Source organism: Frankliniella occidentalis, unplaced genomic scaffold, assembly GCF_000697945.3.
Source record: "Frankliniella occidentalis isolate FOCC.00 unplaced genomic scaffold, Focc_3.1 Scaffold559, whole genome shotgun sequence".
In the NCBI taxonomy this organism is placed as follows: domain Eukaryota; kingdom Metazoa; phylum Arthropoda; class Insecta; order Thysanoptera; family Thripidae; genus Frankliniella; species Frankliniella occidentalis.
The window spans coordinates 22,397-34,045 of NW_026267675.1; the positions used below are offsets into that span (position 1 = coordinate 22,397).

At 59.8% G+C, this 11,649-nt stretch overlaps 3 protein-coding genes across 5 annotated transcripts in view; all 3 read right to left on the bottom strand.

Annotated features, from left to right (window-relative positions):
• Nucleotides 1-2,601: 2,601 nt before the first annotated feature.
• LOC113214803 (uncharacterized) lies at nt 2,602-5,826 on the bottom strand. Its single transcript, XM_026434280.2, has 6 exons — nt 5,651-5,826; nt 5,489-5,584; nt 3,661-3,876; nt 3,402-3,572; nt 3,071-3,316; nt 2,602-2,947 (listed from the first exon to the last, which is right to left on the bottom strand). Exons 1-6 carry the CDS (start codon nt 5,714-5,716, stop codon nt 2,783-2,785), a joined length of 960 nt encoding a protein of 319 aa, XP_026290065.2. The 5' UTR covers nt 5,717-5,826; the 3' UTR covers nt 2,602-2,782.
• Nucleotides 5,827-6,752: 926 nt separating this feature from the next.
• Nucleotides 6,753-7,797, bottom strand: LOC113214814 (uncharacterized). 2 transcript variants are annotated; one of them, XM_026434302.2, is made up of 3 exons: nt 7,641-7,797; nt 7,320-7,352; nt 6,753-7,238 (listed from the first exon to the last, which is right to left on the bottom strand). In XM_026434302.2, exons 1-3 carry the CDS (start codon nt 7,716-7,718, stop codon nt 6,909-6,911), a joined length of 441 nt encoding a protein of 146 aa, XP_026290087.1. In that variant the 5' UTR covers nt 7,719-7,797; the 3' UTR covers nt 6,753-6,908. The 2 variants fall into 2 exon arrangements, with proteins under 2 accessions (XP_026290087.1, XP_026290088.1); XM_026434303.2 differs by having other exon boundaries at nt 7,320-7,349; nt 7,641-7,759.
• Nucleotides 7,798-7,936: 139 nt separating this feature from the next.
• Nucleotides 7,937-11,649, bottom strand: part of LOC113214818 (chondroitin sulfate synthase 1-like) — a 9,597-nt gene continuing 5,884 nt past the window's right edge. For both annotated transcript variants that reach the window (XM_026434306.2, XM_052275274.1), the window contains 6 exons: nt 10,791-10,931; nt 10,522-10,702; nt 10,087-10,446; nt 9,598-9,917; nt 9,086-9,520; nt 7,937-8,993 (listed from right to left, as the gene is read on the bottom strand). In XM_026434306.2, the coding sequence (XP_026290091.1) occupies nt 8,658-8,993; nt 9,086-9,520; nt 9,598-9,917; nt 10,087-10,446; nt 10,522-10,702; nt 10,791-10,931 (1,773 nt within the window). In that variant the 3' untranslated portion in view covers nt 7,937-8,657. The remainder of the gene's footprint in view (nt 8,994-9,085; nt 9,521-9,597; nt 9,918-10,086; nt 10,447-10,521; nt 10,703-10,790; nt 10,932-11,649) is intronic.

Consider the following 11,649-nt stretch of genomic DNA (forward strand, 5'->3'; position numbering starts at 1 on the left):
GGGGGGGGAGAGGAGAGACCAGGAAAGACCAGCGCAGCGCAGCCCTAGCTTCATTCCTCTCAAGGTTCAGTAGTTTCCCGACTCTGCGTTCAGAGTGGACGATCTGTTGAGAAGCTCTGAGCGTTCAATGCCTTTAGTTTTGGGGCTGGACGTCGTCAGGATTGAGCCACCTTGGCGCCAGGCGCTCAGAGGCGCGCAGGAGGTGGCAGCGGCCGCAGCGCTAGGCCCAAGGCTTGACCGCTGGTCAGCCTAGGCCCCACCACCACCGCGCAACGCGGCCTCACCACCCCGCACCCCGCCGCCCCACGCCACACCGCGCGAGTGCAGAGAGGTGGGGGACCCCCCGGCGGCCGGGCCCGCGCCGCGAGGAGGCGCGGTGAGAGGGAGAGAGGCGGCAGAGTGAAGTGAGAGGGGGTGCGGCAGTGAGAGGAGAGAGGGACACCTCCTCGGACTAGCTGATCGCCGAGCCCCAAAGCCGCCAAACAAGCGGCCAAATGCGCCGACACCAGGCCGTCACAAGACCCTTGACGGGGACGGGACGCCGCTACTGGTACTTTACAGCGGACGCGGATGAAAACACTGGAAACAGTTGTCGGAGGGAAGTTCCTCCGCTGCGCACCGAAGCTTCCCGCTTCCGTGTAGCTGCCCTGCGCACCCTTTCGAGTCGGGGCGGTCGGCTCCATCCCTCTCCACCGTGATCTCGGTTCGAGCACGATTCCGGAGTCAAGCACGACATCGCACGACATACTATGCGGACTATGCACCATGCGTCGCCCACATCGAGGCGGGGACTGTGGACATTTCACCAGCCGGGCTCGCGGATTGCGATTTGCGGCGACGCCGGTCGAGGATGGGGAGGAGAGGGGTGCGAGTAAGGGGTTGCTCCACGGTATGGTGGGATCGAACAGCCCCGGGGGAACGGACGAGACATTCGTCCGCACTGCGCGATGTGACTCGGCCGTGGCGTGGGGTCGACTGAGCGGAGTTGGTGACCGATGTTGACGACAGAGGGCACGCTGAGGGGCTGAGAAGCACGCCTGCCCACTAGCGACCCTCGAGTCCCTCTCGAGTCGAGCACCGAAGTCACTCTGGTTTCTTTCTCGTGAGGGTACGGTGGTACGGTTGCCATCCGCGTGCTCACGGTTACCCTAGTTGCTCAGATCGGCTCAGCGGCAGGCTAACTCCGAAGAGGGAACCATGCCGGCTAGGATAGCCAGGCCTTCCGTTTGCCGGCGAAATCGACGCGTCGCACGATCAATACGGTCCGCACCGCCCACTCCCGACCCTCACCGCCCTCACCCCTTCCCACCCCGTCTCGCGCGCGCGTCCATGGGCCGCCCGGTTCACCTGCCGCTACAGAACGGTGTACATCGAATCACCGGGGATGGTGCCCGTTTGAAGCGGTTGGGCACAGGGTCGGCGGACACGAGCCAGAGGGACTTGATCGTAGACGGGAGCGACTCAGGGCCCGGCCATAGTGCTCGTGCTCATCGGGCTCTCATGTCGGGTGCCAGATTCCCTCACGGGATCGTCTATCCAACCCGACCCTGGCCGAAGGCCGCAGCTCTCGCCCAGCAGCTGGTGCTGGTTGCTGGTGGCGATGTGCAGTGACTCCGTGGACGCGCGCTTCATGACGCTTCCCGGTGCATACCTGGAGGATTCAGCGGCTGGCGCGGCTGGGGTCCGCTGCCACTCGGGGGCCGCGGCCGTGGTCCCAGCCAAGCGGCGCGCGGCCGAGCTCATGGCACCGCGCCGCCCAGGCCAGCCGGCCGCCATGAGGCGCTGCTGCCATGCGCTGCGATGCCAAGTATGCCAGCGATGCGGGTTGGAATGAGCATGGCGGCCGGGGAAATGTTCTCAGGACCAGGACGACAGGAAGCCGCGGGAGGTGGACTCGGCGGTGGCGCTCAGCTGGGCCTCCGCCGCCGCCGCCGCTCTGCCTTTCACGGCCCCCTTCCTTTCCCTTTCCCTCCCTCTCCCTTTCCCCACCACGACTGCCGCCGCCGGTCGGCTGGCGAGCGGCGGCTCCGCCTCACCTCCCTCCCGCCTCACCCTTCACCTCACCGCACCCCACGGGCCCAGGGGGTGGGGTGAGGGGGGGGGGAGTGCGTGGACCGCGCCCCCGCTGCCGCGCTCTGATTGGTTCGCGGCAGCAGATTGATCCACTGCTACGCGCTGCCTCAACTTTTGCCGCGGTAACGCCCCCCCCCCTCTTCCTCCACCCCCTTGCCCTCCTCTCGTGCCGTGATGGAGATGGATCTGCCCGTGCCATATAATGTTCGTACTCCACCCGGCCCGGTGCCCGCACACCGCGCACAGAGCAGTCCCGTGGTGGGCGCGAGGCGCATACCCTTCTGTAACAGCGTCCCTGTCCCTGCCCTGGGTCCTTGTCGTTGTAAGGTCCGTAAGGTCCGTGGCCGGCCGGACAGACGGGTCCGGGTCCGGGCGCCGCGCCTGGGGTCGTTGATCGCTCTGGCCGGCAGGGCAATCAAGGCCACAGCAGAGCAGCCAGAGAGCAGAGCCACCGACGACCGGGGGCCCCGGGGCGGGCATGTGCGTCACAGCGCCTGGGCAGGGGTTGGACAAAAACAACGCTCCTGCTGGAATTCGGACCATTTTCATCTCGTTTCGATTGTTGGGCTGGTGGTGGACGATCCAGTCGTCTTCGCGATTATCTATGACTGCCCTTGTTGTTAACGGGCCCGCGGCCGCGGCGAGCCCCTGTGGGGGAGGCAGCCAGTCGCGCCCGCGCGCCGCCCAGCCTGCGCGCCTACGGGGCGCCCTACGGGGCGCACTGAGCCGTGGGCCCCAGGACGATGGCGGGCTCCAGGGTCGTCGTGTCCATGCCGCCGCAGGCCCGGCACTCGGCGGTGGTCGGCACGGCGCGGACGCACAGGGTCTGGGCTGGCATGTCGCCCCCCAGGACGCAGACCGCCGTGAGCCTCAGCTGCAGCATGGTCAGGATGTCGGGTCAAGATCGCAAAGTTTCACGCGGTTTTCGACGAAGGGGAATGCCTATTGCTCCCGGTATGCCCAAAGCGCTCAAAGCCTTTCGCGACCCTGTAGTCACCTTGACCAGGTAGCTCGCCAGGACGTTGCCGTCCTGGGCCTCCAGCACGCACTTGCTCCAGGACGTCCAGTTGTCGTGGCCCTGCGTGCACTGGTTGATGATTTTGACCTGCTCCATGAGGCTCTGGTACATATCGCCGAAGTGGGTGGGCATGCACTGCATGAGCTTGAATGTGATGTCCAGGGCGGTCGGCAGGATGCTGCTGCCCGGAGTGGTCAGCCCCTTGCCCGTGAGCTTGCAATCGTCCTGGAAGAAGGGTGACGATGACAGTGACAGGTGACCGAGGAGCGTCTGCGCTCGTGTGTATAGTGCTCTGTGCAGTGCCCTTCACCTTGCGCACGGTCGGCGGGAGGGCAGGGGACACGATGGCGAAGGTGCTGTTGGACCAGGCGGAGCGCGCCTCGGGGCACATGCTGGCGCAATCATCGGTCTTCTGGACCTTCTTGACGCACAGAACGTTCTTCTCACTGGTCATCAACAGGCAGCCCACCATGTCGCCAATCTAGGAAAAGAAAACCAAGCTTTAAAATGTGCATTTTTAAACATGTGTGGATACCTTCCCGCGCGTCGGCACACTCACAAAGACTCACTTGTTGCCCCAGCAAAACGAAGTTTAGTAGGCTGTTTGGATTCTTGATGAAACAGGCGACGTTTCCCTGCAGGTTCGAGGGCTGCTTGTTGCAGGTGGCCCACTCGGCCGCGTGCGGTGCCACCCCGCTCTCCAGGGCCTTGTAGTGGTGCGAGGCGCAGTAGACGAACCTGCTCACGCTGTCTGCGACTCCGTTGGGGTCCACCGCCGCTAGCACCTGTGTGTGATAAAGGGGCGACTGTGTAGAGGAAGCAGAGTCTGTGTGACAGTCTGAGACATTTATTAGTTTTTGTGGTACACGTTGTACATGTCCCTTCTGATGGCCGAGCAGAGTTGGGGCGCATTGCGAGCCAAAATGCCGGTCGTTCCCTTGGCTAGGGAATGAAACACCGAGATCGCCCTGGAGCAGTCCAACTGGGCGCTGTAGGCCACCTGCTGCTCATTCTCCTGTTCTTTCAGTAATTGCAAGGTGCATTTGGAGACTTCGACTGCGAGCTCCGTCAGAGTGAGCAGGTTCTTGGGCGTGTTGCCCTCAAGCACACAGATTAGTACATCCTTCCACTTGCGGCGATGTTTGAGTTGGCAGCCTATGCCTTCATAGACGATCTGGTAGATGGATATGGCGAGCGCAAGGTGTTTTTGCTGGAGGCATGGTATCACGTAACTGATAAAAACCGATGTGGGTGGGTCCACCTCATCGGGCACCCTTGTGGCAGCCAACAATGACGTGTACAGGACCTCGAATGACGAACGCAGGTACATGTCTCTGGATTGGACTGCACCCGCCTGCTCCTCTTCCTCGCCCGATCCCGGTCTCACTCCTGGTTGGATGGTCAACGCATCCTGCCGGGACAGGAAGGCCGAGCGTCAGTGCTTGGAGCCTGAATTCCCCTGCACTCAGACTAGCCTAATAACTTAGTTAACACATTTTAGCTTCTTTAAGGAAGGACAATTATTTATTTATATTAGAAGGAGCTGGCGCCTGCTGTGTTCCTAGTGGTGGCGATGGCGCCTATCGTCAGACGTCGTGAAGTCGAGGAGCTCCTCCGGCTCTGGGGTGGTGGTGGCACCGCCTGGCTTCGGTTTTTCCGCGAGTTTTTTGAGGATGCACACGCTGATCTTGAAACTGACGATGATGAGGGGGAAGGTGACCCTGGCGCCGTTGATGGCCATGCAACCACCCATCACGGTTATAGAGCCCATGGAGGTGACGATGCACTTGGCCGTTATGAAGAGCAGCCTGAAGGTCACCGCGATGACGGTGAAGACGTGCGGGGCGGCGCAGCGCATGGCCATGACGGCGAGCTTCGCGAGCTGGCGCGCCGCGGCGCGGCGGAACGCTCGCGGACTCGCCAGATCTTGCGGGTTGAAAGTGCCGATGCTCTCCTCCTCCAGCGCCCTGGGCCCGCCCGCGCACTCCTCCAGCTGCCAACACAGGGACCGTCCACGTTACGGATCAGACGGGACGGGCAGTGGACGGCCCCCGGACCTGGCCAGGGGCGGGCCAGAGGTGGGCCAGGGTGCGGCAGTGCCCCGTTTGTTCAAGGGCTCTTCTCCCAGCTCTCTTCGCGTTCTTCCCTTTGAAACCGGCCCCCTGTGGCGCCGCCGTTACGTCCGTTTTTAGGATCTCGCTGGTCCGTGCGGATTAAAGTAAGTGTTGATTTGATGGGCTGGATATATTGCGATTTGAAAACTTTGTTTTGGAAGGAGGAGGGATACGGAATGACAAGCCGCAGCATTTTCCCCTCCGATATCGGTTTACCATTGCAAATACACTTGGTTTGAGGTGAGAAACGTTCCACCACTCTTTCAGAGAATCGCACACTCACCTTCTTGAGGTTCTTCATGACTGTGCTGGGAGCCGGGGTGGTGGCGGGCCCGGCCGCGGCGGTGGCGCCGGCAGGGGTGGTGCCGGCCGCTGCCGCCTGGAACAAGTCGCACCCTTTAGCTCGAGCCTCGCGCCCTACCCGGCCGACCCATCAGACACCCACGCGAAACAGGCCGGCGAGGCAGACGACCGCGACCAGCGAGCTGAACACATATCTGGCGGCGGTCATGGCGGGCAGGTTCTCCTCGTGCAGTGGCCGGCCGCCGTCTACGACAGCGCCCAGGGCCGCCCCCACCAGGGCGACGCCAGGGCGTCCAGCATCAGCGGCGGGGCGCGAGCGTATTGTTTGGGGGCGGCCAGGCGGAGCGCAGGCCGACAAGGCAGGAACTCCCCGCAGACCCCTTACTTCAACCCCCTCCCAGGCGCACGGGGGAGAAGGGGGAGGGGGGCGAGCCCAGCCCCTCCGGATGTCCCCCTCTATCTCTCTCATACAAACCGCGTTATGAGCTTTGCGAGCGAGTACCTTACATCAGTTTCTGCCCTAGCTATCCTAAAGAAGACTGGCATTGGCATGGCCAATAATTTGCTGTCGCTGGACCGGAATGACGATAGACCTTGCTCTTCTCGAGTGTTTATTTGAATTGAATTCTCCGTGTGGAAAAAAATGAGTTGGTCATCAGAACTAATAATTGGTTAATTTTGGGATGATCGATTAAAAATTAGCTGTGGGAGCGAATACTGTATTCAGTTGTCGTTGTCAGAGCCAGGAGTTGGTCTCCTCATATAGAGGGAGGATGGGCTCCCCTTCGACCCAGGGTCTCTCACCACGTCTGTCTGTGGGCCACCCTGTACTCACCAGGAGGCTGACTAACCCCGCGCATTCTTCTAGTCACTGTACCGCATGCAGGAGTGCAGCCGGGTTTGCCTATTGTAGCTGACCAAACGGCGCCTGGGCGCCTTGCGGGAGGCGAGTAGGCAACCCGCCCGCACTGCTGCATGCGGTACAGTATGACTACAAAGTGCGCGGGGTTAGCCACTTGGTATAGGCTACAGACCCTGTATGGTTTTGATTCCGTAATGTACCGCATGCCCGAGCGCATGCCAGTGTGTTAGGCGGGTCTATCAAACCACAAGGCGCCAAAGGTATCGTTACGAGAGGCAAACCCTGGGCAAACCGCACCCCTGTTAAGGAGCAGTTACGCGACCGATGGCATGCTCTTGTTGTGCTCGACCACACAATTGAAGTTAAGGAAAAACATAGCATGTAATGTTACTTTTTTTATTTGTCAGCATACTTAACTCTTAGGTCCTTCGTACAAATTCCTCACAACAATTTTTTTATTTTGGGTGCAATGTCTGTCTGAGAACTGTCTCACAGAATGCTTGCTGAATTTTTTTTCCACATAAACGGCGACAACGCACTAAAGGCCGACAGCTAGAGGGCACGACTCGTCTCCTGCGGTGGTAGCGGACAAACACAGCCGGAATTCGGACTTCTGTTTTTGAAAGGCGCAGGCGAGGACACGGTGGGTGACACCGAGTGCGCCTTGCATGTGGGGCACACCGTTGGCGAGTAGGCACTCTGAGGTGCTCAGCACCGAGCCCTTGGCCTCATCGAAGCACCGCCCCACGTCGGAAAACATGTTGCCGAGCGACTCCCGCACCTCCTTGTCGTTCTTCTTGACGCAGCTCACCAACTTGAGGGACACCTCGGGCAGCTGCTCTGACGCCCATTTGAAAAAGCGTGCACCCTGTTTCGATGACGTTCATGGGATCAGACAGTGCTATATTTTAACGCTATGTAGGGAACCCGGCTCAGAGAAGGGACTTACCTTTCCGGAACCGGGAGCTTTGCTGGCGTGCTTCTGGTAGCAAACAGAAGATATTTTTTTGTAAGAGGTCGAACATTTGAACTCGGTTACACAATGTTTAAGATGCGAGCCGTCAGTCACCACTTATTAAGATCGAGCCGTCAGTCACCACTTAAGTACTATGTAAATGGGTCTTCACTGCTACCGTTTTTGTGTGAGGTAGTTAAAATTTCAGGTCATCAGGTAACGCGGCCGCTCACCCCCTTCACATCAATTCAGCTCTAAATTAACAAATGTAATCATTGGCGACCGACGGCTTTCATCTGGGGCTGTCCAAAATACCCCTGCGCTGGCCGGCTCCGGCTGGAGCAGCACCGCGGCGGAGGCTGCCAAGAACAGACACATCTTGAGGGCGGCCATCGTCGTGAGGAGAGTTGGCAGGACTGGGAGCGGCGCCGGGCCTTCAACCCCCCTCCCAAACTCCACCTCCTCTCCCCCACCCTGCCTCTCACTCTAGTCCCCCCCTCTCTCCCTACTTCCCCATTGTGGATGGTAAATGGTGTGTACCGGGGACCCCGCTGACATGTTAAAAAATCAAAAACAAGCTTGCGGATTACGTCAACTAGTATCGACTACAATAAGATTGGACAATATGTTTATTCTATACAACTGTATCCACATAGCGGCACATCACCTACATTTGAATTCAGAGACAAGGAAAGCTCACCTTATAATCTCAAATTTCTTTCAAAATGACATACAATTAAAATATCACAGCGTGTAAAGTGGAAATAAGTCGTCCGTCTTGAGAAACTTCACAATACAACTATTACACTTATTATTTACACTAGTCTTGTACTTCCCTGCTTAAGTATATTTGATAGAATTTTCATAAATTATATATGAAACTCATCACAACCTCATGTATACATTATGTTGGAAGATAAAATGTTACACGCCAACGACTAGAAACAAGTAAACGTGCAAGCAGTCCGAACCAGCGGCTACATTGTGATGACAATCGGTAATACGATTTACCTCGCATTGAAAGTCAATGGCATGAACTACTTTACTCAACCCCTGATATTTACACTACAATCGCACTCGATCGCACTTGGATAGCCTATTTCCTTACAACTAACAAATTTTGCGACTGCTGTCTGTGGACTGAAAATTAGCATTATCACACATCGTTCATAAGTTTGCTTTTCGCCTCACGAAGGCAGGGCCGCCGCGGCCGCACTGCAGCTTTGGCAGTCCAGTCAGTCAGCGTTTGTACGAGTTATCACATCACAGTGCTTCCACAGGAAGCAATTAAGTATACGACGGCAGCGTGTCAGCTTTTACTTCAGCTCCGCGTCAGCTCCCGGTGCCTCCGGCGCCAGCCGCGCTGGCCGCAGGGGCAGCAGCTCTTCTCTTTTTCGCGAAGTCTAGGATGGCCCTGCCCTGTGCGTAGACGCCCTGCGCAAGCTGACTCACGCCGCCCAGGGTGTCGGCGCGCGTCCCCTTGCACATCTTGAGTTGCGACGCCTCCAGGTTGGGGTCGCAGTCCACGATGTGGAAGACGTGCACCAGGTTGGGGTCGGCGGCGCGGAACACGGAGACGTTGTTGGCCGCCATGGACGCGACAAACTTGTCGTACAGGTCGACGTCTTCCTTGCCCCAGCCGCGGATGGATGTGTCGAAGCCGCCCACCTGTCGAACAGCAGATGTTCAATTTCACAAGTCCGATCATCGCGATTCGTGCGGCGCGGCACATGTCCGCGGGAGCCGCCGTCAGCACTCACCCTGCGCAGGTCACTCTTGTACAGACTGACGATGCCGAAGCCGTACTGCCGCCAGTAGCCGGTGTCCTGGTTGATGAGGAAGTGGTTGGGTGCGACGGAGAGTCCCTGGTCGCGGTACACGGTGGCGGGCTCGAACTCGCTAAACACGATGGGGAAGTAGGCCTGGCGGCCTCGGATCGTGTTGACGCGGATGCGCTCCAGCGTCGCCCTGTTGAACACCATGTCCACGTCCACGAAGAAGAGCAGGTCCTCCTCGCCGTCCTTCACCTGGGCGGCGCCGATCTCCAGCGCCAGGGCGCGCGCGAAGCTGTCGAAGACGGGCACGACGGCGAGGCGGTGCTGCGGCCAGCGCCGCTGCAGAGAGCTCATCAGGGACACGGTCTCGTTGACGGACACCTCCTGCTCGCTGGGGAACAGGATGACGAACAGCGCCACCTGGAGGCGAAAAAAAACATGTTGACATAAGGGGCTCGGAAAGGGGAGGGGGGTGATTCTGTGACTTAAGCTCTGACCTGCTCCGCGTTCATCAGACACTCCTCTTCAAAAACCGATATAAAGCGTGAAAAGGTGGAGAAGCGGCCGGCCAGGGGGAGGATAAAGTTGATCATCTTGCGCCTGACGCTGGCCTCGTCGCGGGCCTCCTCGTCGCGGCCGTCGCGGCCCAGGATGGACGGCAGGGCGTCGCCGATGCGCAGCAGTCCGCTCTCGAACGCCTCGCGGAAGGAGGACCCCGGCTGCGGCGGGGCGTCGTCGCCGTCCTCGGACTGGGTGAGGTCCGGGGGCGGCTGCCGCCCGACCTCCTCGCCCTCCACCGTCTCGCGGATCTCCAGGCCTGAACAGAACACGCGCCGTTACAGAAGCAGCGACCTACATAGACAAACGCCACAGGCAATTCCGTAGTTATGCTGTGCCGCATGCATGCGCGTGGGCGGGCTGCCTACTTGTTCGAGCTCAGGCGCCGTATGGCGTTTGGCACCTACGATATACATCCACATACGAACCGGTGAACTGCTGCTGCAGATAGGCGTGCCTCCGCACGGGCACCGTCATCTTCTTGCCGCGGTACTTCTTGTACACGAGGAGCAGGTCGAGGATGTAGTCGGCGCCGTAGACGGGGTCGAGGCGGTGGTAGCCGTAGAGGATCTCGCGGTACTCGATGACGCGGCCGCGCTGCTTGGAGAAGGCGTTGATCATGTCCATGACCTCGCGCACCACGTCGTCCATGCCCTCGCGCAGTGCCGACTCGATGCGCCGCCGAGGGTTGGCGTGCCCCGCCGAGAACAGCGAGCGCGAGATGAAGTCCCACGGCAGCACCTCCGCCTCGCGCCGCGGCCGGGACTTGTTCAGACCCGGCGGCTTCCCTGCGAGGAGGTCACGACAAGGTCACGGGGCCGCTCTCGTTTCCTTTGACTGGCTCCTGAGGGCGCATCACTCACCGAGCAGCGCCGAGTCGCCGAGGTAGTCCCTGTCGCCGCGCTTGGCGTGAAACAGCGGCACGTTCTGGGCCAGCTGCGCGTCGTCGGCGTGGGCGGGGTCCTGGCCCAGCAGCTGCAGCATGGCCACTATGTCGCGGTGCAGGGACAGCGCCTGCTGCCAGGAGTCCTGGATCTTGAGTTGCTGCAGAGCACAAAGGTTAGCGTGTCAGATGGAACACGAAGTACCACCTCGTACGACCAGACAGCCCGGCGCACGCGCGCATACTCACCCCCAGGTAGTTGTGCACGCGGTACAGGTGGCGGTACTGCTTGATGGGATGGAGGGTGATGGCGCGATGAACTTCGCGGTGCTTCAGGTTGCCCGTGAAGGCGTCGTTGCCGCTCGAGTTGTGGTACAGGATGTTCTGCATCTGCGGGCACAAGGGCGGGTGCGATTGGGGTGAGCAGTGGCAGTGTGGCGCACTTGGCGGCCCACCCTCCGGGCTAAGGGAGTGAAACAAGGATTACGAAACAAAGTCTCTGAATAGGGGGGTGTAAAACTAAGTGGAACTGGCTAAGCTTCATACCCATGTCTCGTCGAAACTAGTCCACTGTATGTGTTTGTCAGAGAGAGGGGGGGGGGGCTGCCACCGTCGTCAGTCGCACCAACCCCCCGCCCCGCCCCAACTCCCGTCCTTTCCGGTGTATCGCCAGGAGCGTTGCTGCTGAGCGCTACCACACACACCACTACACCTCGCAGGGGATCCTCAATGCGATTGACAGCCCCCCCCCCTCCAATGTGTCTTGTACCACGCATGTATCATGCATGAACCAATCAATTATACCTTCCCCTCTCTGCCCAACTTGACTTGCGCCGAGGTGTGTGTGTCTAGGGGGGTGGGGGGAAGAGAACTGGATGTTAAGAAGGAGAGGGGCGGGGGGGGGCACCAGTACTCGCAATCAGGACTGTGTGTGTGACGTGTGTGTGTATGCGCGAACCGATGCCCATTTCCCCTCTCCCGTGTACTTTCCAGGAGCCGCTCGGGGAAGGACTCTGTGACAGTCCTTCTCCATGGCCGCTCTGTAGGATCGCATCTGCCGCGAAGAGTCCCCCCGCCCCCCCTCCATATCCCCCTTCCCTGACCGAGC

Coding starts and splice junctions, on each gene's coding strand:
- LOC113214803 (XM_026434280.2), bottom strand. CDS start 5,716: ATGACCGCCGCCAGATATGTGTTCAGCTCGCTGGTCGCGGTCGTCTGC. Junction 3,877..5,488: donor TCATGAAGAACCTCAAGAAG/GTGAGTGTGCGA, acceptor TATCACACACAG/GTGCTAGCGGCGGTGGACCC. Junction 3,317..3,401: donor TCCCGCCGACCGTGCGCAAG/GTGAAGGGCACT, acceptor CCCTTCTTCCAG/GACGATTGCAAGCTCACGGG.
- LOC113214814 (XM_026434302.2), bottom strand. CDS start 7,718: ATGGCCGCCCTCAAGATGTGTCTGTTCTTGGCAGCCTCCGCCGCGGTG. Junction 7,353..7,640: donor CGGAGCCGGCCAGCGCAGGG/GTATTTTGGACA, acceptor GTTTGCTACCAG/AAGCACGCCAGCAAAGCTCC. Junction 7,239..7,319: donor AAGCTCCCGGTTCCGGAAAG/GTAAGTCCCTTC, acceptor TCATCGAAACAG/GGTGCACGCTTTTTCAAATG.